Source organism: Bos mutus, chromosome 22 (genome assembly GCF_027580195.1).
Source record: "Bos mutus isolate GX-2022 chromosome 22, NWIPB_WYAK_1.1, whole genome shotgun sequence".
In the NCBI taxonomy this organism is placed as follows: domain Eukaryota; kingdom Metazoa; phylum Chordata; class Mammalia; order Artiodactyla; family Bovidae; genus Bos; species Bos mutus.
The window spans coordinates 70497835-70525221 of record NC_091638.1 but is presented as its reverse complement, the minus strand read 5'-3'; the positions used below and the strand labels follow the sequence as shown (position 1 = coordinate 70525221).

The 27387-nt window shown below is 43.7% G+C and overlaps 1 protein-coding gene and 1 non-coding gene across 2 annotated transcripts; both read right to left on the bottom strand.

Annotated features, from left to right (window-relative positions):
- Positions 1-469: 469 nt before the first annotated feature.
- LOC102279207 (solute carrier family 22 member 6) lies at positions 470-27214 on the bottom strand. Its single transcript, XM_005904870.2, has 10 exons — positions 26846-27214; positions 18236-18339; positions 15900-16054; positions 14593-14761; positions 14114-14237; positions 13851-13954; positions 11981-12195; positions 11723-11831; positions 877-1080; positions 470-539 (listed from the first exon to the last, which is right to left on the bottom strand). Exons 1-10 carry the CDS (start codon positions 27212-27214, stop codon positions 470-472), a joined length of 1623 nt encoding a protein of 540 aa, XP_005904932.2.
- TRNAE-UUC (transfer RNA glutamic acid (anticodon UUC)) lies at positions 10987-11059 on the bottom strand. Its single transcript has one exon. It is a non-coding gene; the product is annotated as a tRNA-Glu (tRNA).
- Positions 27215-27387: the final 173 nt, after the last annotated feature.

Genomic DNA, 27387 nt, shown 5'->3' with positions numbered 1-27387 from the left:
AGGAGAAGGAGGCGACAGAGGGTGAGATGGTTGGATAGTATCATGACTCAATGGACATGAATTTGAGCAAACTCCAGGAGACAGTGAAGGACAGAGAAGCCAGGCAATTGCAGAGAAACCTGCTGCAGTCCATGGGGTCACAAAGAGTTGGACACGACTTAGTGCCTGAACAGCAGCAGCGGCAGCAAAGGCCTGCTATATAGCAGAGGGACCTAGATTCATTATCTTGTAATAACCTATAATGGAAGAGAATCTGAAAAAGAATATATATATAATGGAATCATTTTATGTGCATAGCTGTTTTTAATGAAATGATAGGATGGGTCTGGCTGGGACTGGGGGCCCCGGGGAAGTATTCTCTGGAACCACAGGTCCAGTAGAGGCCCCGCCCATCCTCCCCTGGCTGCCGTTTCTCCTTCCCTCCTCCTGGTGTGGGGACGCAGGGACTCCGTCCACCCGCTGCCCCTGCTCAGTTCTCAGGAGGCTGGAGCGGGACCATCTGCTGCTCCTGCTGCTTCTGCCCCGATTTCTCTTTCCACCTACAGGGGAAGGAGAAGCGGGGTGTGGGAGTAGAGATGGGGGATCCTTTTTAGGTTTGTGCTCAGTTGTCCCACTTTATGTCCAAATCTCCCACTGTTTCCAAGAGTTGAGAGCCCCAGAAAGGATTCTAGGGGGCTCTGTCTATCTGTGAAAACAGGACCAGGGAAGCCAGAGGGCTGGATTCTGGCCTTGGCTCCACCAGAGTCTAGCTGAATGACCCCAACAAGTCCCCGGTCTCCCCTGGATCTGTTTTTTTTTCTTTTTTTTTTTTGTTAAATGGACTGGATCAAGGATTTGTGCGGTCCTAGAGCTCTGAGGGTGTGGGGGGAAGCCTACCTTCTCTCCAGGTCTTGCAGTGTGTTGGGCAGCGGCAGCCCCCGCGTCTCTGGCAGGGGGGCAGTGATGGGGCAGGCAGCCACGAGGACCCCTCCATAGATGAAAAGAGGCAGGGAAGGGTAGAGGTCAGAGGTCATGCCCACCAGCGGGCTCAGAATGCTGCCTATGTTCGCCAAGCAGTTTGTCACATTCACACCTCTCTGCCTGCAGGGAGGGAGAGCACCCCGGTGAGGCCAATGAGGTCTGTGGGTGCCCTAACTCTGCCTGTCAATCGTGTTTTCTTCTTTCACATTCCTCCCTGGTGGCTCAGATGGTAAAGAATCTGCCTGTAATGCAGAAGACAGGAGCTTGACCCCTGGGTTGGGAAGATCCCCCGGAGAAGGGAATGACAACCCACTCCAGTATTCTTGCCTGGAGAATTCCATGGACAGAGGAGCCTGGCGGGCTGCAGTCTATGGGGTCACAAAGAGTCGGACATGACTGAGCAACTAACACTTTCATTTGTTTTTCACAGGGATGCACTTACCCTGGCTGGCTAAAAGGAAAGTTGATAGTAACTGTTTTCAGGACCAAGAAGCCAGGGTTCCGGTTCCAATTTGAACTTACTGTATAACTGTGAACAAATCCCCAACCAACCTCTTCCCCAAGCTCCAGACACCATATCCAGCTTCCTACCCAACACCTTCATTTTGGGTGTCTAAAAGGCCCCTCAAATTTTATATGGCAAGAATTCTTCGTTTCTACCTCCACATCTGCTCTTCGCTCAGATTCCCCATCCTGGCACATCGATGGGCACGTCGAATGACCCAGTTGTTCAAGTATCTAGTAATCGTCCTGATGACTCCTGTTCCCTTATTTCCCCACATCTTTGGATGGCTCTTCCTTCAAAACACATTCAGAATCAGCTCCCTCCTCTCCATCTCCACAACCACTGCCCACCAGGCTGTGAAAGTGGTTAGTCACTCAGTCATGTCCTTGTGACCCCAAGGACAGTAGCCTGCCAGGCTCCTCTGTCCATGGGATTCTCCAGGCAAGAATACTGGAGTGGGTAGCCATTCTCTTCTCCAGGTTATCTTCCCAACCCAGGGATTGAACCCAGGTCTCCTGCATTGCAGGCAGATTCTTTACCAACTGAGCCCCTAGGGAAGCCCCAGGTTACGATGAGTCATTTTCACCTCTTGCCAGTGCCATTGCAGTAAGCTCCTGGCCGGTCATCCCATTTCTACTTTTGTTTTTTAAAAATTATTTTATTTGACTGTGATGGGTTTTAGTCATGACACTAGGGATCTTCGATCTTTGTTGCAGCTTGTGGGATCTAGTTCCCTGATCAGGGATCGAACCAGGGCCCCCTGCATTGGGAACACAGAGTCTTAGCTACTGGACCGCCAGGGGAGTTGCCCCATTTCTACTCTGGGCCCTTCTATTCCCAGTCTATTCTCCACGAGGAAGCCAAAGTGATCTTTATTTATTTTATTTTTAAAAATTGGATTATAGTTTCTTTGCACTGCTATGTCATTTTCTGCTGTACAGCAAAGTGAACTAGCTACATGTATATGTATGTCCTGTCCTTTTTGGATTTCTTTCCTATTTAGGTCATCACAGAACACCAAGCTGAGTTCTCTGTGCTATACAGGAGGTTCTCATTAGTTATCTGTTTGTATATAGTATCGGTAGTGTAGGCCATTCAGGTATGACTTAAATCAAATCCCTTATGATTATACAGTGGCGGTAATGAATAGGTTCAAGGGATTAGATCTGATAGACTGCCTGAAGAACTATGGATGGAGGTATGTAACATTGTACAGGAGGCAGTGACCAAAATACTAAAGAAAAATCCAAGAAGGCAAAATGGTTGTCTTCTTTTGGAGGAGGCTTTACAAATAGCTGAGGAAAGAAGAGAAGTGAAAGGTAAAGAAAGGGAAAGATACATCCAACTGAAAGCTGAGTTCCAGAGAACATTGAGGAGAGATAAGAAGGCAAAACCAATACAATATTGTAAAGTAATTAGCCTCCAATTAAAATAAATAAATTTATATTTAAAAAAAAGAAAAAAAAAGAAGGGCTTCTTTAATGAACAATGCAAAGAAGTAGAGCCAAACAACAGAATGGGAAATACTAGAGACCTCTTCAAGAGAATTGGAGATATCAAGGGAACATTTCCTGGAAGGATTGACATGATAAAGCACAGAAATGGTAAGGACCTAACAGAAGTTGAAGAGATTAAACTCCTCAGTGGCCATGGCACTGAAAAGGTCAGTTTTCAATCCAACTCCAAAGAAGGGCAATGCCAAAGAATGTCCAAACTATCATACAATTGTGTTCATTTCAGATGCTAGGAAGGTTATGCTCAAAATACTTCAAGCCAGACTTCAGCAGTATGTGAACTGAGAACCTCCAGATGTACAAACTGGGTTCAAGAAACATAGAAAAACCAGAGATCAAATTGCCAACATTCGCTACATTAAAGGGAAAACAAGGGAATTCCAGAAAAACATCTGCTCCTGCTTCATTGACTAAAGCCTTTGACTGTGTGGATCACAAAAAACTGGAAAACTCTTAAAGAGACCACCTTACCTGTCTCCTGAGAAATCTGTATGTGGGTAAATAAGGAACAGTTAGAACTGGACATGGAACAATGGACTGGTTCAAAACTGGGAAAACAGTGTGTCAAGGCTGTATATTGTCACCCTGCTTATTTAACTTCTATGCAGAGTACATCATGTGAAATGCTTGGCTGTATGAGTCACAAGCTGAAATAAGATTGCCAGGAGAAATATCAACAACCTCAGCTATGCAGATGATGCTACTCTAATGGCAGAAAATGAAGAGGAACTAAAGAGGCTTTTGATGAGGGTGAAAGAGGAGAGTGAAAAAGCTAGCTTAAAACTCAACATTCAAAAAACTAAGATCATGGCAGCCAGTCCCATCACTTCATGACAAATAGAAGTGACAGATTTTATTTTCTTGGGCTCCAAAATCGCTGTGGACAGTGACTACAGCCATGAAATTAAAAGACGCTTGCTCCTTGAAAGGTAAGCTATGACAAACCTAGACAATGTATTAAAAAGCAGAGACATCACTGTGAACAAAGATCCATATGGTTTAAGCTATGGTTTTTCCAGTAGTCATGTGTGGATGTGAGAGTTGGATCATAAAGAAGGCTGAGCATCAAAGAACTGATTCTTTCAAACTGTGGTGCTGGAGAAGACTTTTGAGAGTCTCTTGGACTGCAAGGAGATCAAACCAGTCAATCCTAAAGAAAATCAACCCTGAATATTCATAAGGACTGATGGTGTTCAAACTGTGGTGCTGGAGAAGACTTTTGAGAGCCCCTTGGACTGCAAGGAGATCAAACCAGTCAATCCTAAAGGAATTCAACCCTGAATATTCATAAGAAGGACTCATGCTGAAGCATGATGCTGACATGAATTTGGGCAAACTCTGGGAGATAGTGAAGGACAGGGGAGCCTAGCATGCTGCAGTCCATGGGGTCCCAAAGAGTTGGACACGACTTAGTGACTGGATAACAACAAATAAAACCAATAGTGTATGTATGTCAACCCCAAATTCCCACAAAGTGATCTTTAAAAACTGTAACTCAGATCCTTACACCCTCTGCTTAAAATCACCAGTGATATCTCATCAGGCTAGAAAAAAATCTGACTTCTTTCTAAATTCCTATGTGATGTGTCCTGACTACCCAGTTCTTATCTTTCGCCCTATCCCTTTCTTTCCTCATTTATTCTTTACTGTTTGCCTTTGATCCTTACAGAGGAGACCCACCCAGATCACCTTATCTAAAGCACCAGCCTAGTCACTCTCTCTTTTTCTACATTTTTTTTTTTGAACCCCAGAAGCAGAGGGTTGAGTTAATTATAAAGCTCAGTTCATGACCTTCACCCTCTATTATCATTTGTACTTGAAAGGCCTTTTTATTCCCCATCTTAATTGTTGAGTCCTTTTTATCAATATAATCATCGTTGTTCAGTTGCTAAGTCATGTCTGATTCTTTGCAACCTCATGGACTGCAGCAGACAAGGCTTCCCTGTCCTTCACTATCTCCCAGAGTTTGCGCACACTGAATCCATTAAGTCAATGATGCCATCCAGCCATCTCATCCTCTGTTGCCCCCTTCTCCTGCCCTCGATTTTTCCCAGCATCAGGGTCTGGTCTTTTCTAGTGAATCGGCTCTTCACATCAGGTGGCCCATTGGAGCTTCAGCTTCAGCATCAGTCCTTCCAATGAATATTCATGGTTGAGTTCCTTTAGGATTGAGGGGTTTGATCTTGTTGCAGTCAAAGGGAGTCTCAACAGTCTTCTCCAGGACCACAATTCGAAAGCATCAACTCTTTGGCATTCACCCTTCTTTATGGTCCGACTGTGACATCCGTACATGACGACTAGAAAAACCATAGCTATAATATCGTTCTCCTCTCCCAATCCCTTCCTTGCCAAAGTCAACTTATTCTATCACGTTTGATATGCATTTTTTATTTGCATATGTTCTTGTATTGTTTCGTGTACAAATATTTTAATTTACCTAAATGGTATAAGTAATAGATCATTCTATTTCTCATTTCATTCAGCACTCTTTTTATTATTATTATTATTATTATTGGAGTATAATTGCTTTATAATGTTGTGTTAGTTCAACACTCTGTTTCAAAGGTATTTCCATGCCTATACGTTTACCTACTGTTGCACAGCCCTCCACAGCGGGCATCTCTCCATGGTTCACCTAAATGTCTAGACTGCTGCCCATCAGCCATGACCTCAAACAACACTGCAGTGAGTGTGCTCGAGCATGGATCATGTACGCATTCCTATGTGAAAAGTTCTCTAAGATGAAGCCCAAGAAGGGAGTGGTTAGGGCTGTGTGTGTGTGTGTGCTGCCAGTAGTTCTCTAGAATAGCAGCACCAACTTTCATACCCACCAGTGGTGCGTGTAGGTCACGTGGGGATTTAGGGGTTCCGTATTCTCTTGTGGCCACAACAGTTGGCATAATCCAGCTTTTTAATGTTGCCACTTTAATGTGTGCAAAGTGACAATCTCATTCTTCATGTAGTTAATCTTTTGGGTTTCATTGTCTATAAAATACCCATGTATTTATTTCTTTTGTAAAGTTTCTACTGGAATTCCTTCTCTTTCTTGTTGATTTGTAGGTGTTCCATAATGGCGACCCACTCCAGTGTTCTTGCCTGGAGAATCCCAGGGATGGGGCAGCCTGGTGGGCTGCCGTCTACAGGATCGCACAGAGTCAGACACGACTGAAGCGACTTAGCAGCAGCATTTATATTTTTAATATTTGAACTTTTCAGTGTTAAATATTGTAAAAACCTCCTCCCAATCTACCCTCTGTCTTTTAATATATATATATATTTTTTTTTGCTTGTGGCTTGCTTGTGGAATCTTAGCTCCCTGATTGGTGATTGAACCCAGACCCCAGCAGTGAAAGCGCCGAGTCCTAACCACTGGACCACTAGGGAATTCCTCTGTCTTTTAAATTTGTCCATTGCATCCTTCAATAAGCAGAAGTCCTTTTTGATATAATCGAATCAGTATAGTTGCCATATTTCTCTTTTCCTCTTCCTCTCCCTCCCCTTCCTTCCTCCTCCCCCGCCTCTGTCTTCATCTGATCCTTGTCTCCATCTGTATCTATTAGTTTCCAAGCCCTCTCATTAATTCTATTTGTTTCTTTTTGCACCAAGAAAGCCACAGACATACCATGGCTTTGTTATATGTCTTTATAGATGGTAGAGTGAGAGACTCCTCTTTGCTTTGTTTCAGAACTGACTAGCAATTATGGTCTTTTTTCTTCTTTATAAATTTTAGAATAATTTTTGGAGTTCCTAAAAATGATCTAATTGAAATTCTGATTAGATTCTGTTGAATTTCTATAAATTTCTAAAAGTTAACTTGACATCTTTATTATGTTATTCTAAACAAGAGTGTGGAATGTCTCCCCATTTACTAAGATAATCTTTATATCTTAAGAAGGTTTCAGAAAATTTCTCCATGGAAGTCTTGGGTGTCCTCTGTTAATTTCCTGGTAATATCTTGCTTTATGTGCTTTTCTGAATAGTGTCTTCATTTTCAAAGATTTTCTAGGTTATCTTCTGGATTTTTTCTCTAGATTACTGCTTCTAGGGTATAGCTTCTATGTTATTGCTCTTGACATTTGGTAATTTGATTTCGTAACCACCATCCTGCTAAACTGTTTTATTAATTTTGTTTATTGATTCTGGTGGTTCAGATGGTAAAGAATCCACTTACAAATTGGGAGACCTGGGTTTGATTCCTGGGTCAGGAAGATCCTCTGGAGGAGGGCATGGCAACCCACTCCAGTATTCTTGCCTGGAGAATCCCCATGGAGAGAGGAGCCTGACGGGCTGAAGTCCATGGAGTTGAAAAGAGTCAGACACGACTGAGCAACTAAGCACACACACATTGATTTTATTGGTTTATTTAGGGTGATGGTCATAATCTCTCTAAATAATGATGTTGTAAACACTTCTCTTTTAATTTTTATTTTTTAAGATTTATTTATTTTTGGCTGTGCTGTGTCTTTGTTGCTGCACTCAGCCTTTCTCTAGTTGTGGAAAGTGGGGGCTACTCCTTGTTGCAGTGGGGGTGCTTTTCATTGCAGTGGCGTCTCTTGTTTCAGAGAATAGGTTCTAGGTGTATGGGATTCCGTAGGTGTGGCTCATGGGCTTTAGTTGCTTCATAGCATGTGAAATCTTCCCTGACTAGGGATCAAACCCGTGTCCCCTGCACTGGCAGGTAGATTCCTGTCCATCGTACCACCAGGGAAGACACCAAATTTCTTATTTCTTTTTATTTCTGAATACAGCAGTGTTGTCCAGGATCCCCAGTACTGTGTTAAGCAGTTGATTCTGAGATCAGAGAGAATGCACGTGACTTTCTTCCTCATGTGTAGCGCTTGCTCAGGAGCTCTGCTTACCTCTCCGGGCTCCCAATTCCCAACTGCCCTTAGATGGTTGGCCTAGTTTTCCAGCTCCTTGGTGGAGATTTAAAACTACTTCAAGGATATTTTAAAATACTTTATATTTTGGGGGATTATTGTTGATGTTATTCTGTTACTTTAATGGAAATAGTCTTTTCCTCTCACTGATTTCCAGAAGTTCTTTATAAATGCTGTGTACAAATCCTTGTAAATACCTTCTTTTTCTCTTTTCACCTTGTTTATGGTGAAACAAATGGCCAGGAGAAAAAAAAAATCTAACATAGAAAAATTTATCAGTGTTTCTTTTTTGGTTAGCCTTTTTAAAGAATGTCTTCAGAAATCCTCCCCGCTTCAACAGAAATTAATTTTTCTTTAAGGTTGAAATATGGATTGGATTTTATTTATTTCTGATATAGGTAAATAGGTGTCCTGTTGGTGGTGGGTGGTTTAGTTGCTGTCATGTCTGACTCTTGCAACCCCATGGACTACAGCCCACCAGGCTCCTCTGTCCATGGGATTTCGCAGGCAAGGACAGTGGAGCGGGTCGTCATTTCCTTCTTCAGGGGATCTTCCCAACCAAGGGATCGACACTGTGTCTCCTGTGTTGCAAGCAGATTCTTTATTACCGAACCACCAGGAAAGCCCAGATGTCCTGGTACTAGTTGTTCAATAGTCCAGGCTTTATCCAATCACCTGCAGTGTTTTTCCCAGTGGATCTGTTTTGGGGCTTTTCCATTGGACAGTTTGTCCCTTCCTGCTCTGGCATCCACTATCTCAATTACTACAATTTTATAGCCAGAATTTATAATATGTCTTAATTTCTGGTAGGGCACGTCCTTTCCCTCTGTCCTTTTTAAAAAATACCTTAGTTATACTTGGCCCACAGTACTTTTATATACATTTTAGAATTTACCTGCTGGTTTCTTGAAAATATCCATTGGGATTTTCATCAGAATTGCATTGAATTTATCAATATTGGAACCGTTGACATTTTAATATCAACTTATGTCAATTATGAGTTGACATTATGAGATTTCCTATCCCTGCACATAATACATTTATTTACATTTTCTTTAATATATTTTAATATATTTCAACATTTTTATTGATATAGGAATTGAAAAAATCTCTTTTGGAAGAGTAGAGACTGCAATTGATTATTTATTTATAACATTGATTTATTTATTTGGCTGCACCAGGACTTAGTGCGGCACATGGACTCTTAGCTGAGGCTTGTGGGATCGGTCCCCTGACCCAGGGTTGAACCTGGGCACCCTGCATTGAAAGGGTGGAGTGTTAGCCACTGGACCATCGGGAAGTCCCTTGATCTTTCATTTATCGACCTTGTATCCAGTCACCTTGCCAAACTTTACTATGTCTAATAATTTTAGATTTTTTTTCTTATTTTTTCTTTTTAATTTTTTAATTTTTTTTTTTTTTTAAATTTCAGGTATACACGTATCAGGTATAAATTTTAGATTTTTATATGTATATTTTAAAATTAATTTTCACTGGAGTATAGTTGACTTCCGATATTATGTTTCTGCTATATGCAAAGAGAATCAATGAAGTTATACATATACATATATCCACTCTGTTTTAGATTCTGTTCTCATATAGGTCATTACAGAGTATTGAGTAGAGTTCCCTCTGTTGAACAGTAGGTTCTTATTAGTTATCTATTTTATATACAGACAGCTACATCCTCCTTAAGTAGTGATAGCTTTGATTTTTCCTTTCCAGTCCTGTTTCTTTTATTATTCTTATCCCAGGCACTGATCACACTCTCTAGGATGATGTTGAATAGAAAGGGAGATAGCAGGCACATTGGTCTTATTCCCAAATGTACAGAGAATGCTTCTGAAGTTTCACCATTAATAATAGTATTTGTTGTGGATTTTTGGTAGCTGTTTCTATCAAGTTAATTTTTTTTCTATTGTTGTTTTACTAAGACTGTTTTTAATGGATATTAATTAAAATTTTTTTTTGATGTGAACCATTTTAAAAGTCTTTATTGGATTTTGCTTCTGTTTTATATTTTGATGTTTTGACTGTGAGGCATGTGGGCTCTTAGTTCCCTTGACCAGGGATGGAACCCATATGCCCTGCATTGAAAGGTGAAGTCTTAAGCACTGCACCACCAAGGAAGTCCCTGGATGTTAATTTTTATTCAAGGTTTGTTTTTTTAAATTTTATTGGGATGATAATCTGTTAATGTGGTTATATCTATATCTATATATATTTTTCCATGCTCCATGACATGTGGGATCATAGTTCCTGACAGGGGATTGAACCTGTGCCCCCTGCAGTGGAAGCTCCAAGTCTTAGCCACTGGACTGCCAGGGAAGTCCTTAATGTATTTTCTAATGTAAAACTATCCTTGCTTTCTTGAGATCAACTCTCCTTGATCATGTATAATCTTTTTTTATACATCACTGAATTCATTTTTCTAATATTTTGTTTAGGATTTTTGTATCTGTTTATGAGTAACATTGGCCTGTTATCTTCATTTCATAACTAATCTCCTTTGGTTTCAGTATCACCTTGCTTCACAGAATGTAGTTGACATAGTTTTCCTTTTTCTCTGTTTTGGGGAATCATTTATATAACACTGGAAGGTTTGTTCCTTGAAAATGTGGTGGAACTCACTTGTATTAATATCTGGGCAGGGTGTTCTTTTGAGATGAGATTTTAAAGTTTATTATTCAAATTTTTAATTTATTCTAGAATTAGTTTTCCTATATTATTTTTACAAAGAATTTGTCAATTTAATTCAAATTTAGAATTTATCAGTATAGACTTGTTTGTAGATTTTTTGCATCTTTACTTACATAATTAAATTTTTGCATCTTAACTACTCTAGATCTATTGTTCAGTTTTTTATTCCCAATATTTATCCATGTCTAGTCTTTTAAAAAATTTATTATTATTACCAGGCATTTGCCCATTTCATTGGTATTTTCAAAGATTGACTTTTTGTTTTGACTTTCTTTCGTATATTTATTTTCTATTTAATCTATTTCTGGTACTATTATTATTTGTGTTTTATAGTTAAGATGACTGAACATTTAGACTAGTTACCTTTTATACCAGAGCCATATTCTTTTTGTTTTTTGGCTGCACCATGTGACCTGCAGGATCTTAATTCCCCAACCAGGGATTGAACCTGGGGCCCTGGCAGTGAAAGTGTTGAGTCCTAACCACTGGACCATTAGGGAATTCTGGGCCATATTCTTAGCTATTGTACTTTTTTGCTCTTAAAGTCTATTTTGACCTCTCTAACTACCTGTCTTCTGGTTAATACTTGCCTAGTATATCCTTTTCTATTTCTCCACATTTAAGATTTTCATGGTCTCACGTTTTAGATGGGTCTCTGGTAAACTACATGAATTAGATAAAATCCACTTGGATTATCTGTTTTTTAACTGGTAGGTTTAATCTGTTTAAAACTACTCAGAAATGAGAGCAAATTAAAGACAAAAAGGAGAATGGTACTAGTAACCCAAAACATATCAGTCAATACAATAAATGTAAACAGATTAAACCTACCAGATAATCCACGTTGATTTTATCTAGTTCATGTAGTTTACACCTGAACTAGATAAAATCATGAACTAGATAAAAAAAAACCTAGGTAAAAAAAAATCTCTCTCTTAACTGGTAGGTTTAATCTGTTTACATTTATTGTATCGACTGATGTATTTTGAGTTACTAGTACCATCTTCCTTTTTGTCTTTAATTTGTTCTAGTTTCTGTGTGTTTTTTTCTTTCTTGCCTTAAAAAATAATTGCTTGACCTTTGTGCTCTTTCCGACTGGAAACCATCTGGCCCTAGGGCCTGATTGTTCCATCCCAGGACTCCTCCCCAACACCCCCACTCACCGCATTACTGTGGGGTACAGCTCCCCCACATACATAAAGAGGCAGTTTATGGAGCCAATCAAACAGCCTTTTCCTATCACGGCCATCGTGATGCGGAGGAATATGTGATCTGGAAGGAAAAGAGGTGGTGATAACGTGCTGAGAAAGACTTGGAGGAGCCTTGAGTTTTTCACACCCTCTGGGTAGCTGACTTGGGCCAGATTGAGAGCCAGGCTGGGGGAAGGACCAGGACGGGAGCTGGAATGGGGCGGTACTCACCCAGAGGTATCATTGCACAGGTCACAATGAAGACCCCAGACAACAGCAAGGAGGCTGTTTGGGTACGTTTGCGGCCAAGTGATTTGGTGGCCAAAAAGCCCAGGAAATAAAATGGTGGGTCCACAATCATGAAGAACACCTGGGCCAGGTAGATGTTGATCTCGAAACTCTGCAGACTCATGACCATGCCATAAAGGCTGAAAAGGAGTATGGACCTGGGGCAGGAACAGAGGGGATATGCTTTGAGTAGTAGGCATACCACGTCTACATGGTAATTACAGTTGGCAAACTGCTCTCACTATCTGTTCTTTCCTTTAGGCCTTATATTAATCTTTCAGTGGGTTTTTTATATTTTGAATGCAGATAAGAAAGTCTTCCTTTAATTCTAAAGAAAAAAAGAATGTTATCTATCATATGTTTAAAAATTACCTAGGAGAAAATAATGTTTTTACCTCACAACAGGTCCTCTTCCCCTCCTTCCATTTCCCTGCTCTGTGTGTGTGTGTGTGTGCACTCACGTGTGTGTGTCCTCACACATCCAACTCTTTGTGACCCCCATGGACTGCAGCACACCAGGCTCCCCTGTACCTTCACTGTCTCCCAGAGTTGGTTCAAATTCATGTCTGTTGAATCAGTGATGCTATCTAACCATCTCATCCTCTGCCGCCCTCTAAGTTTTCCTTCAGAACAGTTATGGAAGTATGCAAATCAAGTGAGATCATGGTTATACTCTTGTCAACGGCAAACGACCCCCTTGCCAGGGACACATTGCATAGTATTTAGGAAGACATAGTGGCAGACAGCCTCCAGGATGGGCCCCTGCTAGCAGACCCACTCTAGAGATGCTCCTTGCTGGTGTGATGAAGTGAGCAGCCATGGTGGGAAAGTCCTTGTGAAAAACAGAGCAATCTCTAGAAGCTGAGGTTAACTCCCAGCTGATAGCCAGCAAGAAGCCTCAGCCCTTCAACTGCAAGGAAATAAGTTCAGGTAACAGCTGAAAAATCGATGCTTTCAAATTGTGGACTCTTGAGAGTCTTTTGGACAGCAAGGAGATCAAACCAGTCAATCCTTAAGAGATCAACTCTGAATATTCATTGGAAGGACTGATGCTGAAGCTGAAACTCCGATACTCTGGCCACCTGATGCAAACAGCTGACTGATTGGAAAAGACCCTGATGCTGGGAAAGATTGAGGGCAGGAGAAGGGGGCGACAGAGGATGAGATGGTTGGATGGCATCTTTGACTCAATGGACATGAACTTGAGCAAATTCCAGGAGATAGTGAAAGACAGGGAAGGCTGGTGTGCTGTGGTCCATGGAGTCGCAAAGAGTTGGACATGACTGGGCTACTGAACAACCTGGGTGAGCTTAGAAGTGGAGTCTTCTCGAGTTGAGTATCCAGATGAGAATGTGAAGTCCTAAGCTGAGAACTCAGCTAAGCTCTGCCTGGATTCCTGACCCATGGAAATGGTGAGCTAATAAGTGTGTGCTATTTCAAGCTGTTAAGTATGTATTTGTTACATGGCAATTAGAAGAATGCAGACTTCTTCAGGAGAACGTGAGAGCCTGTGATACAGAACTCTTAGGTCCAGAAGCTCAGGGCTTCTTGGGGTGGCTGCTTTTTTTTTTCTTCTCAAGGTCAGTGGTGCCGCTTGGCTGAGATGCAAGCTCAGGAGAGGAGGTAGAGCTGGGCTTTCTCTCTCTCCCTCAGCAGGTGGGGAGCCCTCTGAGTCTCCAGAATACCCATGTCCTTTCCCACTGGAGGCGGGGCTTCCCTCAGCCTCCCACCTACCCAGGATGTCCTGTTTTCCTCAGTCTGCTTATCTTCCCATCAGTTTGTCTTTTTCTTACATGAGTGGGGATGGACCTACCACAGTGGGACGATACAGAAGAAGAGCTGACGGAGAGCAGGGGAGCGCAGCATCTGCAGCATCGATGGCTGGGCTTGGCCCTTCTGCAGACTCATCTGGAGCAGCTGTTTGGATAGATGGGGCTCAGCACTTAGCTTCCCCTGGGGACCCCTCCCTCCACCCTCTTCCTGGGAAGCCCCAGACGACCTGGATTCTAGAATGGGGGGGGGCAGGTGGAGGAGCCCTGGTGGGGTATCACAGAGGGTCTTGGGAGGGGGTCTCACCTCCACACTCAGCTTGGCACCCTCTTTTTGCTTCCCATTGATCTGGGCCACTCTCTGCAGGGCCTTCAGGGTGAGGTCCAGGTTCCCCAAGGAGGAGTGCCAGAGGGCAGACTCTACGAAGAACCTGTGGGTGGGGTTTGGGGGTGGCATGAATTTAGCCTGAATTGACAGAGTTGTGGGTTTCTGAGAAAGGCACAGACCAGAGTGGGAAGACAGCTGGGAGGGGTGAAAAGAATCCTGGGCTGAGGTTAGGAGCTCTGGGTTCTACTTCAAGGATTATCCCTGTCTACTTGGGAGACCTGGGACAAGTCTTAGTCCTTTCTGGCCATGGTCTTCCTCACCTATCAGTGTGGACATTGATTCTTTTTGCTTTGCTCTGCTTTGATACTTAAGGAGGAAGGGAAGGGGTGTTCTAGGAGATGCTATATCCATCTGTGACTTATTTTGAGCACTCTACCTTACACTGAGGTCCCACTCACCTGGAGTAGACGAAGGTAATGAAGAGGGGCAGAGACACCAACAGCTGCAAGTGGCGCCAGTGGGGCAGAGTGTAAGCCATGCCAGCCAGGAAGAGTTGGCCTAGGCTGGGAACAAATCCTAATAGGAGGCCCAGACTTGGACGGGCATGGATGGGCAACCACTCCAGACCTGGGGAGAAGAGCAGAGCTTCGGTTGAAGTCGGTTGTGTGAGTATGTGTATATTTAGGGGGTGGAGGAGGAGCCTCACACTGGAGTGGAAGGGCTCATCTCGTGAGCTCAGTCCTGCTCTGCACCCCTAGGCCCCTCATTGGATAAGGTAAGGATGGTATGATATTTGGTTAGGTTCAGTGTGTGTGTGTGTGTGTAGGGATGGTCTAGAAGGTTCTGAATTCCTATGAATGCTCCTAATCAGTGTCACCAACCTCAACATTCATATTTCCTTGCTTCTCCCAAACCTCTTTTGACCTGCCTACAGCTGCTCCCTCTGCACTTCCTTCAACTCGTTTTAATTCAACAAGCATTTAGAGTTGAAGATCCTGTGCCATGGCCTTTGCTTGACCTGGGAAATAGAGATGAATGAGCCTTATGCTCAGGCCATTCTGCAGCACTTTCATTTCTTCCTAGGGGTCATACTCTGGCCTCAGGGACTTGTATATTCTTTTCTTTTTGTCTAGAACTCTGCCCAAGAACTTTACTTCCTCTCTTTCTGCCTCACATTTTGTGCAGTTCTGAGCTTAGATGTTACCACTTCTGGGGTGATTTCCTGGCTCCCCAAGTCCTGATTGAGCACCCCACTTCTGAACTCCCACATCATCCAGGATAGCCCCCATCCTCGCCTTTAGTAAACCAATTTGTAACTGCTTGGCAGCTCACCCAGTCTACTATTAACTCTTTAAGGTCATGGGTAGTGTCTTTTTGTTCACTTGTTTATCCACAGTGCTGGATGTGACACAATTAAATGCCTTTTGAAATTGTATTTAATAAACAAGTGTTGAATAAAAGATTCCCTGGCTTCTCTAAGCAACCCCACTCCAGTCTCTGAGTCTTTACTTAGTTCATCCTTACAATGATCCCTAAATACCTATAAATTCCAGCCCCAAATGATCAGAGCCACCAAAGAGGCCATGATCTTAATTTTTTTTTCTTGGAGCACTACCTACTCCAGGAAAGACCCAGATAGATCAGAATGGGCTGGGACAGGTACTCAGGGAAGGAGTTGAGGTTTGCATCTATCAGGTTCCCTGGGTCACTGCACCCTTGTGATTGAGGAGTCCCCATGAGCTGACCCTCCTGGGTTCCCGCTCACTCAGAATCATAGACGAGCTGCTGGCACCCGACACAGCCATGCCTGAGAGGAATCGGCAAATGCAGTAGGCTGAGAAGTTGAGGGCGAAGGCAGTGCAGGTCCCTGAGACCACTAACAGCAGGTAGCTCCAGGTCAGCACCTTCAGGCGGCCCAGCCTGTGAAAGGAGGGGAAACCTGGAAAGCACAATGCTTGCTCCCCTGTCCCGTGTCCCTGGCTGTCTCATCCTGATGCCCTGGGCAATCTAACAGGTGCTTGTGAGGCTGCCTGCATGTGACCATGGGGTAGATGCTGAGATGGGAGGCGGAGAATAATTGGGTGAAGGTTGGCATCTAGGGGACCTGTTGTTGGGAGGATCCTTGGATTGCTGCTGTCCAGGGTCCTGATGCATCTCAGCAAACCTCTGTGGAGGGAGTCACACGCCTTCATCAGAATCACAGGGGTGTGTTGAAAGCAATGCAGATACCAGAGCCCCACTTATGGCCTATCGCATATCTGGAAGGTATGCTAGAAACCTGATTTTTAACACGCTTCCAAGGTTTGGGAACTACTGCTTTGGGGTGTGGTTGAGTCTTTGACTGTTGGTTGATAGAAACAACCAACATTCCTGTTAGGAGACAGCCTTTTGTGATGTATTTTTAAATTGAGGTATTATTGACATACAGCAGTGAAATAGTTTCAGGTGTATAATATAATGATTCTATATTTGTATACATTGTGAAATGAGCACTACAATAAATCTACTTAAAGTCTATCACCATATATAGTTACCATGATTTTTTTTGTGTGTGATGAGAACACTTAAGATCTCACTTTGTGACTTTCAAATGCAATACAGGATTATTAAGCACAGTCATCATGCTGTACATTACATTCCCTTGACTTACTTATTTTGTAGCTTAAACGTGGTAACTTTTGACCTTCTTCACTCATTTTGGCCATCCCCTCCTCCCTGTCTCTAGCAACTACCAGTCTCTTCTCTGTATCCATGAGCTTGGTTTATGGGATTTTTATTTTTGGGAAACCTATGCAAGGTTTATACTTTTTCAAAATGGATTTGACTGTGGCTTATATTTTATGAATAATAAAGCTCATTTTGTGTCTTTGATCTGCTGTGACATAGTATTTTCAAATTTCATTAAAATTTTTAAAAATTTATTTATTTTTTAATTGAAGGATAATTGCTTTATAGAATTTTGTGGGTTTCTGTCATACATCAATAAGAATCAGCCATGGGTACACCCTCAAATTTTATTCTTTAGAAAACTGCCTCTTAATATTCATCCCATGGTTATTTTTATGGTCTCTGGCCTGGAAGACAGTCAAGGTTAGGGTAACGAACACTGAGTTGCAGGTACTAATTTAACCCTTATCACAGCCTCCATTTTATAGGTGGAAAAGCCATGTCTGAGAGAGGTGGCATAACCTTCTTGTGGTGCACAGTTGTGGCAGACCTGAGGCTGGTCCCTCACTGCTATTGATTGCCAGGTTTGTGTTTCTGTGACACTCACATGTCATACACAAGGCAGAAGTGGTGGGAAGCAATTTCTTCTGGGTGTCAGAAAATCTGGATTCTTGTCCTGATTTTTCCACTTGTTAGCTGTGTGACTGTACTTTTTTTTAAAAAGTAAACATTAAATATTTACTTTAGGACTTCCCTGCTGGCACAGTGGATGGGAATCCGCCTGTTAAGTCCGCAGGGACTTGGATTCAATCTCTGGTACAAGAAGATGCCACATGCCGCAGACCAGCTAAACCCATGCGCCCCAACTACTGAGGCTGTGTGCTGCAGTGACTGAAACCCGAGTGCCTAGTGCCTGTGCTTCACAGCACAGAGTAGTTCCTGCTCTCTGCAGCTAGAGAAAAGCCCTCGAGCAGCAACAAAGACCCAGAGCAGATGGGAAAAAAAAAGTACACAATCACAAAAGTAATGAATTACCATTAAAGTTCAAACAGTATAATAACAAAGAGTGAAAAGTTCTCTTCTTTCCAATCCCACTCCTCAAAACTAACAACATAATTTTCTGGGTTCCTTCTAAGCATCTTGGGCAAATTATCTGCATCCCTGAATCTCAGTGTCCTCATTAGTAAAATGCAGTTAATGGTAACATTCATGCTGGCTTCACAAGGGTATTGTGAGGAGGAACTGAAAGGAGGTGAACCTGAAAAGTGCTGATAGACAGTTGTGTGATTCCTACAGACCTTCCAGACATGGTCAGGCTTGGGTGGATCAGTTCTGTGTCCCTCTCTGGATTCACAGGGCTGCCAGTCTCCCCTCTGTGTCCAGCCTAGAGGGGCTATGCTGTTGCTCCTTGATTCAGGCTTGTTCATCACTGACCTGTCTGCCATGATCCCAGACATCAAGCTTCCGACCAGTATTCCTGCCATGAAGATGGACTGACTCAACTGCAGCAAAGTCTTGCGTGTACACACAAGGTCCCACTGTAAGGAAGGAAGAACTAGAGTCAAGGAGAGCCAGGCTGGCCCCACCACAGTCCACTCCATCCTTCCTGGTGGGCTGAGTATGTTGGATTGGGACCGGCACATAAGGAGAGCCTGCCTCCCTGAGTCACACAATCTTTCTTGCCATCTTCTCCTGGTGATAATGATTCAAGTGATTTCAAAACACGTAAGAGATATTTTTGGGAATGACTGAGTAGCCTGCTCCCCCTTTTCAAAGCACTAATCGCTAACCCTCTTTCAGGGCTCTTTAACCTGTCCCTCCTTGGGTGCAGCTGAAGAACACTGACAGAATTAAAAATCTGGTTCTTTTTCTTACAGATTTGGAAAAGGGACTCAGAGAAGCAAGGTTTGTAAGGACACTTAAAGCTGGGATGAGAGGGCCAAATGTGGAACAACGTGGAAGTGGAGTTGAGAAATCATGCGACAGAGAGAGAGTGGGAGAGGAGGAAAAAAAGAAGGGGAAGAGAGGCAGGGGGAGGAGGCGGAGGGGAGGAGGGGGAGAGGAGGAGGGCTGAGGGGAAGAAGGATGAGGAACCTGCTCAGAGAGATCAGGGTGACAGCACAGTGCCAGAGAGGTAGGGATGGAGAGTCCAGATGCGCTGGTTCTCCTCAACCTCCTGATTGTGGTCTCTCATAAGACTGGGCTCAAGTTCTTGACCTAGGGTTCTGTGAAATACCCTTGCATCCTTCCCTTAACTTTCCATAAGCAAGTCTGAGAGGGTGTAGTTATTTGCAATCTTGTGTAAGCAGCACTTGAATACCTTAACTAATAGTTTAACTTTTGTTGCTCTTTTTAATGAATATTAGAAAAAAGATTCCCATTTTAAAAGTACTTCATTTCGAGGTGGAGTAAAACATCTCTAGAACCTGGAGAAAAATCATACTGCTCACAGACGCCTCTAAAATTAAGTAAAGATGACAAATGAGTGTGGCATTTCATTTACAAGTAAGAGCTAATTTTTGTATACTTTTGAGTGAATTTTAAAACTCATTTCTTTCGCTAACAGAAAAAAGAAAAAGGAAAAGGGACTGGGATGACCAGGATGTTTAGGGAATGCTCCCTAGGGTGTATTAATATATCCAAATGAATTCATCCTTCAGGTATAATTGCTTGATAATCTTGATTTGATTGGAAAGAAGTCCTTATTTGTGAATTTAATTATTACTGTGGGACTATTAATACCCTGTGCACACACCACATGATATACAATTTGGGAAGCTGGCATTTGAACACTTTCTCAGAAGAGCAATGGACTTTCAGACAGAGTAAGAGAAATATCACTCTCTGTCACTTAATGCAGAATCTAAAAAAAAAAAAAAGAACAAATACATTTAACCAAATGAACAAAAAAAATGATACAAATTAACTTCTTTACAAAACAGAAAGAGACTTACAGACTGAGAGAAGGAGATTATGGTTACCGGGGAAAGAGGGGGAGGGCAGGGATAATTAGGAAGTTTGGGATGGGCATGTACACACTGCTATATTTAAAATGGGTAATCAACAAGGACCTACTGTATAGCACAGGAACTCTGCTCAGTATTATGCAACAACCTAAAGGGGGAAAGAATTTAAAGAAGAATAGATACAGGTATATGTATAATGGAATAAATTTGCTGTACAACTGAGACTAACACAACATTGTTAAATAGCCATGTGTGCACGCTCAGTCGCTTCAGTAATGTCTGACTCTTTGCGGCCCTGTGGACTGTAGACCGCCAGCCTCCTCTGTCCATGGGATTCCCCAGGCAAGAAAACCGGAATGGGTTACCATGTCCTCCTCCAGGGGACTTCCCTGACCCAGGGAACAAACCTGCATCTCCTGCATTGCAGGAGGATTCTTTACCCACTGAGCCATCTGAGAAGCCCTAAACAAACTGTGGAAAATTCTGAAAGAGATGGGAATACCAGACCACCTGACCTGCCTCTTGAGAAACCTGTATGCAGGTCAGGAAGCAACATGTTAGAACTGGACATGGAACAAGAGACTGGTTCCAAATAGGAAAAGGAGTTCGTCAAGGCTGTATATTGTCACCCTGTTTATTTAACTTATATGCAGGGTACATCATGAGAAATGCTGGGCTGGAGGAAGCACAAGCTGGAATCAAGATTGCCAGGAGAAATATTAATAACCTCAGATATGTAGATGACATCACCCTTATGGCAGAGAGTGAAGAACTAAAGAGACTCTTGATGAAAGTGAAAGAGGAGAGTGAAAAAGTTGGCTTAAAGCTCAACATTCAGAAAACTAAGATTATGGCATCCGGTCCCATCACTTCTTGAGAAATAGATGGGGAAACAGTGGCTGACTTTATTTTTTGGGGCTCCCAAATCACTGCAGATGGTGACTGCAGCCATGAAATTAAAAAACGCTTACTCCTTGGAAGGAAAGTTATGACCAACCTGGACAGCATATTCAAAAGCAGAGATATTACTTTGCCAACAAAGGTCCGTCTAGTCAAGGCTATGGTTTTTCCAGTAGTCATGTATGGATGTGAGAGTTGGACTGTGAAGAAAGCTGAGTGCCGAAGAATTGATGCTTTTGAACTGTGGTGTTGGAGAAGACTCTTGAGAGTTCCTTGGACGGCAAGAAGATCCAACCAGTCCATCCTAAAGGAGATCAGTCCTGGGTGTTCATTGGAAAGACTGATGTTGAAGCCGAAACTCCAATACTTTGGCCACTTGATGCGAAGAGCTGACTCATTTGAAAAGACCGTGATGCTGGGAAAGATTGAGGGCAGGAGGAGAAGGGGGCGACAGAGGATAATATGATTGGATGGTATCACTGACTTAATGGACATGGGTTTGGGTGAACTCCAGGAGTTGGTGATGGACAGGGAGGCCTGGCGTGCTGTGATTCATTGGGTCGCAAAGAGTCGGACATGACTGAGCGACTGAACTGGAATATAAAATGAAAAGTGAAAAAAAGCAATGGACTTTATTGCTGTTTTATTCAAATAATTACTTTTCTGTAATTCTATGTGTTATCTGATATAACTTTTATTTAAAAAAGATTTTAGGGTTTTGTCAAACTGGGACTTCATTTTAATAGTCCTTATTGGAAACTGGTGAATAGAATACAACCGTGGAGATGGAGACGCATTGTAGGGAGGAGTTAGGAATAAGATAGACTGGAACTGAGGAATGGAAGGATGAGAAGCAAGAGAGTGTAGGAAAGAGGAGAGAAGTCAGAGAAGTGCTGGAGGAGGGGAGGATTAGGAGTGCGGGATTAGAAGACACAGACTATTGTGTACAGGATGGATAAACAACAAGGTCCTGCCGGATAGCATGAGGAACTCTATTCAATATCCTGTTATAAACTGTAATAGAAAAGAATATGAAAAAGAAGATATATATATGTGTGTGTGTGGGTGTGTGTGTGTGTGTAACTGGATCACTTTGTTATACAGCAGAAATGAACACAAGTACACTATGAAGTACATTGTAAATCAACTGTGAGTGATAGTTGCTCAGTTGTGCCCGACTCTTGGTGATCCCATGGACTGTACCCGGCCAGACTCCTCTGTCCATGGAACCCTCCAGGCAAGAATACTGGAGTGTGTTGCCATCTCCTTCTCCAGGGAAATCAACTGTACTTCAATACAATTTTAAAAATAGATTTATCAATTTTAGAGAAAATGGAAAAATAAGGATTTGTCAAATAACAAAAGAAGTCAGAGGAGTGAGAAGAGAACACAATTTGTATGCAGCCTAGTGATGAAATCTGGGTGTAGTTCAGAATAGAAACTGATAAATGAATATGGAATATGTAGTCAGAAAGAATTTATCTGCCTCTGCTTTGCCCTAAGGTACTTGTCGTCTGTGAAAGCAACAGTTCAAGGGGTTATATCACCTTAGGGTGAGCACAGACTTTTAGTATATATGTTCTCTTCATGTGCACCTGAGGCTCTTGAGGCTCATATACCTCTGTGTGCTCCTGGGCCTCATATATATATGTATACACACACACACACACACACAGTTGAGTAAACTCCGGGAGCTGGTGCTGGACAGGGAGGCCTGGCGTGCTGCGATTCATGGGGTCGCAAAGAGTCGGACACGACTGAGTGACTGAACTGAACTGATACAGTGCTTTATATATATATGCCAAAGCTTATTTACATTGTACCTCACAGTATGCTTATGTTCATTTCTGCTGTATAGCAAAGTGATCCAGTTACACACACATGTATTTCTCTTTCATATTCTTTTCTATTATGGTTTATCACAGTATATTGAATATAGTTCCCTGTGCTATACAACAGGACCTGTTGTTTATTCGTCCCTAAGGAACCAAAGCATAGGAATGGGTAGTCGTGGATTTGAGGGAGACTCAGAATTGCTGTCTAGGACAGCTCTGCACTGCTAACTTGATAAAGCCTGTGATAAATGAAAGATGCTGTGAGACTGGCCTCAGGGGAAAGAAAAAGAGAAAACGAATGGCAGCGGGGCCAGGAAGTAGAGCCATGAAATGGTAACTGCTGTTCAACTGCGGAACAGAAGTGAAAGGCGGACTCAGGCCGGCCGTTCATAGTAACTCAGGCCCTCCCTGCGCTGTAGTCATTGGATCTGGAGTGGGCACCCGACCCAGGTCAGAAAATGTCTTTCCCAGAATTTTTCAAAGTTGAAGCAGAGAGGCGTTCCCTGCTGGTTCAGTGAGTGATAAAGAATCTGCCCGCCAATGCAGGAGACATGACTTTGATCCCTGGTCCTGGAAGATCCCACGTGCTTTGGAACAACTAAGCCTGTGCGCCACTACTATTGAGCCTCTGGTGTAGAGCCTGGGAGCCGCAACTACTGAAGCCCTGGCCCCATAGAACCTGGGCTCAGCAACAAGAGAAGCCACCGCAGCGAGAAGCCTTTGTGCCACAGCTAGAGAGGAGCCCCTGCTTGCTGCAGCTAGAGAAATGTCCGCACAGCAATGAAGACCCAACACAGTCAAAGGTAAATAAATAAAATTATTCAAACAATTTTTAAAAAGGTGAAGCAGAGAGACAGTTATTAGAAGTGAGCCCAGAATGGGCAGTGGCAATGTTAAACGAAGCATCTGTGTCATAGTTACATGCCCATCATGCAGAGAACAGATGAACGCCAACAAAGGTCTTGCACACATGGCCCTGGTTCCCATGGGCTCTAGAGCCAGCTCTGCCTTTGTTTGTCTTGTGGTTGGGTTATGGGAACCTTTATACCCTCTTTTCATGCTCAGATTAGTTTGAGTTGAATTGCAGCCACTAGCAAACAGGAGTCCTGACTCATACAGTTCAGATAGAAGCTGCCAATTATTTAGTTCAGTTCAGTCACTCAGTGTCCGACTCTTTGCGACCCCATGGACTGCAGCACGCCAGGCCTCCCTGTCCATCACCAAGTCCCAGAGTTTACTCAAACTCATGTCCATTGAGTCGGTGATGCCATCCAACCATCTCATCCTCTGTTGTCCCCTCCTCCTCCCGCCTTCAATCTTTCCCAGCATCAGGGACTTTTCAAATGAGTCAGTTCTTCATATCAGGTAGCCAAAGTATTGGAGTTTCAGCTTCAGCATCAGACCTTCCAATGAACAGCCAGGACTGATCTCCTTTAGGATGGACTGGTTGGATCTCCTTGCAGTCCAAGGGACTCTCAAGAGTCTTCTCCAACACCACAGTTCAAAAGCATCAATTCTTCAGCACTCAGCTTTCTTTATACTCCAGCTCTCACATCCATACAAGATTACTGGAAAAACCATAGCTTTGACGAGAAGGTCCTTTGTTTGGAAAGTAATGTCTCTGCTTTTTAATATGCTGTCTAGATTGGTCATAACTTTTCTTCCAAGGAGCATACTCAGGATATTTTAATTCAGAAGGAAATAGGAGGGGACTTCCCTGGTGGTCCAGTGATTAAGAATCCACCTTGCAATGCAGGAGATGCACATTTGATCCCTGGTCGGGAAGCTAAGATCCCACTTGCCTTGGAGCAAATCAGCCAGTGTGCCATAAATATTGAAGCCTGCTTGCTGCAACTAGAAAGTCCGTGCGTGTGCTGCAAAGAAAGATCTCGCGTGATACAACTAAGACCTGACTTGGCTAAATAAATAAATACTAAAAAAGAAAATAAGGAGAAGAGCTCAGGTAGGTTTTTTTTTTTTTTAATTATTATAACCCAAAGCTAGCATCTTATTTCTTATTATACTAATTTTTTTTGCTTTTCATTCAGAGGGATGAAGTATCCCTTTGGGATACAGGGCCCTTTAGGAGTTCTTTCCAAGGGGCAAGCTGGGACCTGTCTTCCTCAGGAGACCTGTGCTGCTGTGCCTACTAGATATAGCCATGTGGCCTGGGTGGAGCATCTTCATTGAGACTAATCTTCTTGCTTAAGCAACCCTTGGTAACTTGTGGGCTATTGCATTTGCTTCACAACTCAAAAGGTCCAGCTTCACACTGGGCTATACATGTAAGCTGCCTATTATCCTAATGAAGTGTTTTCTGGTGCAGCCTTTGGCATTATTGGCCCAAGGAAGAGTTATCCTGGCTGTGTTCATTAAAATATTGTGGACGTTGGTCCCACACACAGTACCTGTTGGAAGAGGACTGGATTATTCTTGGCCTCTCCCCACAACTCAGGAAAATTGTAGGCATCTGGCTTTGTCAGTCACCGAAACTGATGAGAAGATGACTACTAACTCTCCATTTAGAAGGAAAGCTAAGGTGCTCACTCACCCAGATTCTTTGCTTCAGATGGCAAGGAATCCAAATAAATTTGAGCTTCTGATCACACTGCCTGCTGTTTTGAACAGAAGAACAACAGCAAGGTTGATATTAATAGTTCCTGGAGTATTGTCGAACTTGGAAAGCAGGGTGCAGAGTTTTAAGAAGGGAAACGGGAAAGCAGAATTGGAGGGATTGATAGCATACAAGTTAAGGTGGGCGGAAGAGGATGTCTCAGAATTTGGGTGGAGGCTGGAGAATAAGGAAGGCATTCCCCCTCAGCCATGCCAGGAGGGGATGGCTTATGACGCTCAGAGGGAGGAGGACTAGCCATCCTTACTTACCTTGTAGTTCTGTGTGTTGGGTCTGGCTAGTGGGAAGTATGGCTTAACTCCTACCGCTTTCAGACTGATGCTGCATCAGGTAGGTCTGGAGACTGTGCTCACCCACAGCCCCTTCTGCACAGCCCTGATTACCAGGCAAGGGGCCACATAATCCCACTATTTTGTCCCTTGGTGTGATGATTAGATTAAATGTGGACACCTGAGCCAATTGCAGGATTGTGACGGGGGCTACTCATCAATGTGTTGGGTTGAGCCAATCAGAGCCTTTTCTAAGAATTTGAATTAAGATTTACGGAAATGTTCTGGCTGGTGAGTTCATGTGATTCTTTGCGACCCCATGGACTCTAGGCCCCCAGGCTCCTTTGTCCATGGGCATTCTCCAGGCAAGAATACTGGAGTGGGTTGCCATGCCCTTCTCCAGGGGATCTTCCCAATCCAGGGATCGAACCTGCACCTCTTATGTCTCCTGCATTGGCAGCAGATTCTTTACCACTAGTGTTACCTGGGAAGCCCCTTCGGTTGGTGGTGGGCCCTAAATCTGAGAGGTAATGGGGCAGAGCTGGGATCAGCAGTCGTCTTGCGAGATGAGCACATAGACGAAATGGGTCGAGAGGAGAGTCATAGAGTGAGTGTATAGTGATGCCTCTGGAGCTCCAATCCCTGGTTCCAGTTGCCATGAAGCCTGGACACGCTTTGTTTCCTGCCCTTGGATTTCCTGAAATCCCTTTCCTCATGAGCTGACTGGAGACAGCTTCTCTTTCTTGCAACCAAAAGACCATTGACTAGAACAGATGTTAAGAGCACGATCCATGCGACAGCTACAGAGTGCAGAATTCAGCCGGATGAACCATTTAGCAGGCCAGGGAGACTCTACAATCGACTGTGTGTGTGTTTCGGGGGAGGGGTGTTAAATCACTAGAGATGAAAGGACCCTCCCCCTCCCCATAACCCTGTTCTCTTTCCCATCTTAGTTCCTTGGCTGCTCTCCATCTCCTGGCCCCAGCTGCTGAGAGCTATTTCTAGACGAAGTCAGGAAATTGTTTTTGTCTCTAGGACTCTGAGCCCAGAATCCCCTGCTCAGGAATATTCTCTTTGCCCTCCACTCTCTGCTTGCCTCCTTTCTCCACCTCTCTGTACCACTCCCACACCTTCCTACTCTCAGGGAAACCAAAGTAGACTATTGAACTCCAGCAGCAGTATCTCTCTCTCTCTGGGGGAGGTTGGAGGGGCAGGGAACAGCTTTCTGCAAGGCGTTCCATAACCTTCTCTACCAGGAAGACCTCAATTCCAACCCCTGTTTTCTGTCCTGCATTTTGGGCAGAACGCTTCATAGCTCCAGGGTCTTTGGACAAATTCAGGTCAGGTTTGCACAGTCTGTGTGTGTGTGTGGGTATGTGTGGGGATGGTAAGATGGGGACACAGGGGTTGGGAGAAGAAGCTGGGGGCCCAGGGCTCCTCACCTCAGTGACGATGGTGGAAGGGAAGGTGCTGTTGTCGTAGATCCAGCCGTGGGGGCAGGGCTCTGTGGCCCCTGTGCCGTTGGTCTCTGTGCCATTGGGAAAGGGCGGTCCCCGCTGGGGGGAGGTGAAGAGGAGGCAGGACTCGGGCCGCCCCTGCCCATCCCGGGGCAGCCAGGCCTCCAGGTCCCCGTCCTCACTGAGGTTGGTGTCGGCAGGTGGGCGGCAGTGGTGGGTGGGGATGGCGGCGGTGAAGTTCTGCAGGGTGTTGTGCAAAAACGTCAGGAGCAGGGGCAGAGTCAACAGAATCACCTGGATCTTCTGGAAGCGGCCGACTCCCCCCAACTGCAGCAGGATGTCATTGAAGGCCATGGGGTAGGACCTCGCAGGGGCCTGGGAGTGGAGGCCTGTTGCTCCCACAAACTGTTTCCAGGTTTTTGGTGCAGGGGGGAGGAGACAGGCTGTTCTTTGTCTTCTCAGTTCATCAGTTCCTGGTTCTGCTGTGGCCTTAAGTCACCCGAACTAAAAACTAGTGTTTATAACTT

Excerpts from the sequence above, each read along its gene's own strand:
- LOC102279207 (XM_005904870.2), bottom strand. The coding sequence starts at position 27,214 with ATGGCCTTCAATGACATCCTGCTGCAGTTGGGGGGAGTCGGCCGCTTC. Across the intron at positions 13,955-14,113 it reads GTGCCAAGCTGAGTGTGGAG|CTGCTCCAGATGAGTCTGCA; the intron begins GTGAGACCCCCT and ends CTATCCAAACAG. Across the intron at positions 540-876 it reads CTGCAAGACCTGGAGAGAAG|GTGGAAAGAGAAATCGGGGC; the intron begins GTAGGCTTCCCC and ends CTTCCCCTGTAG.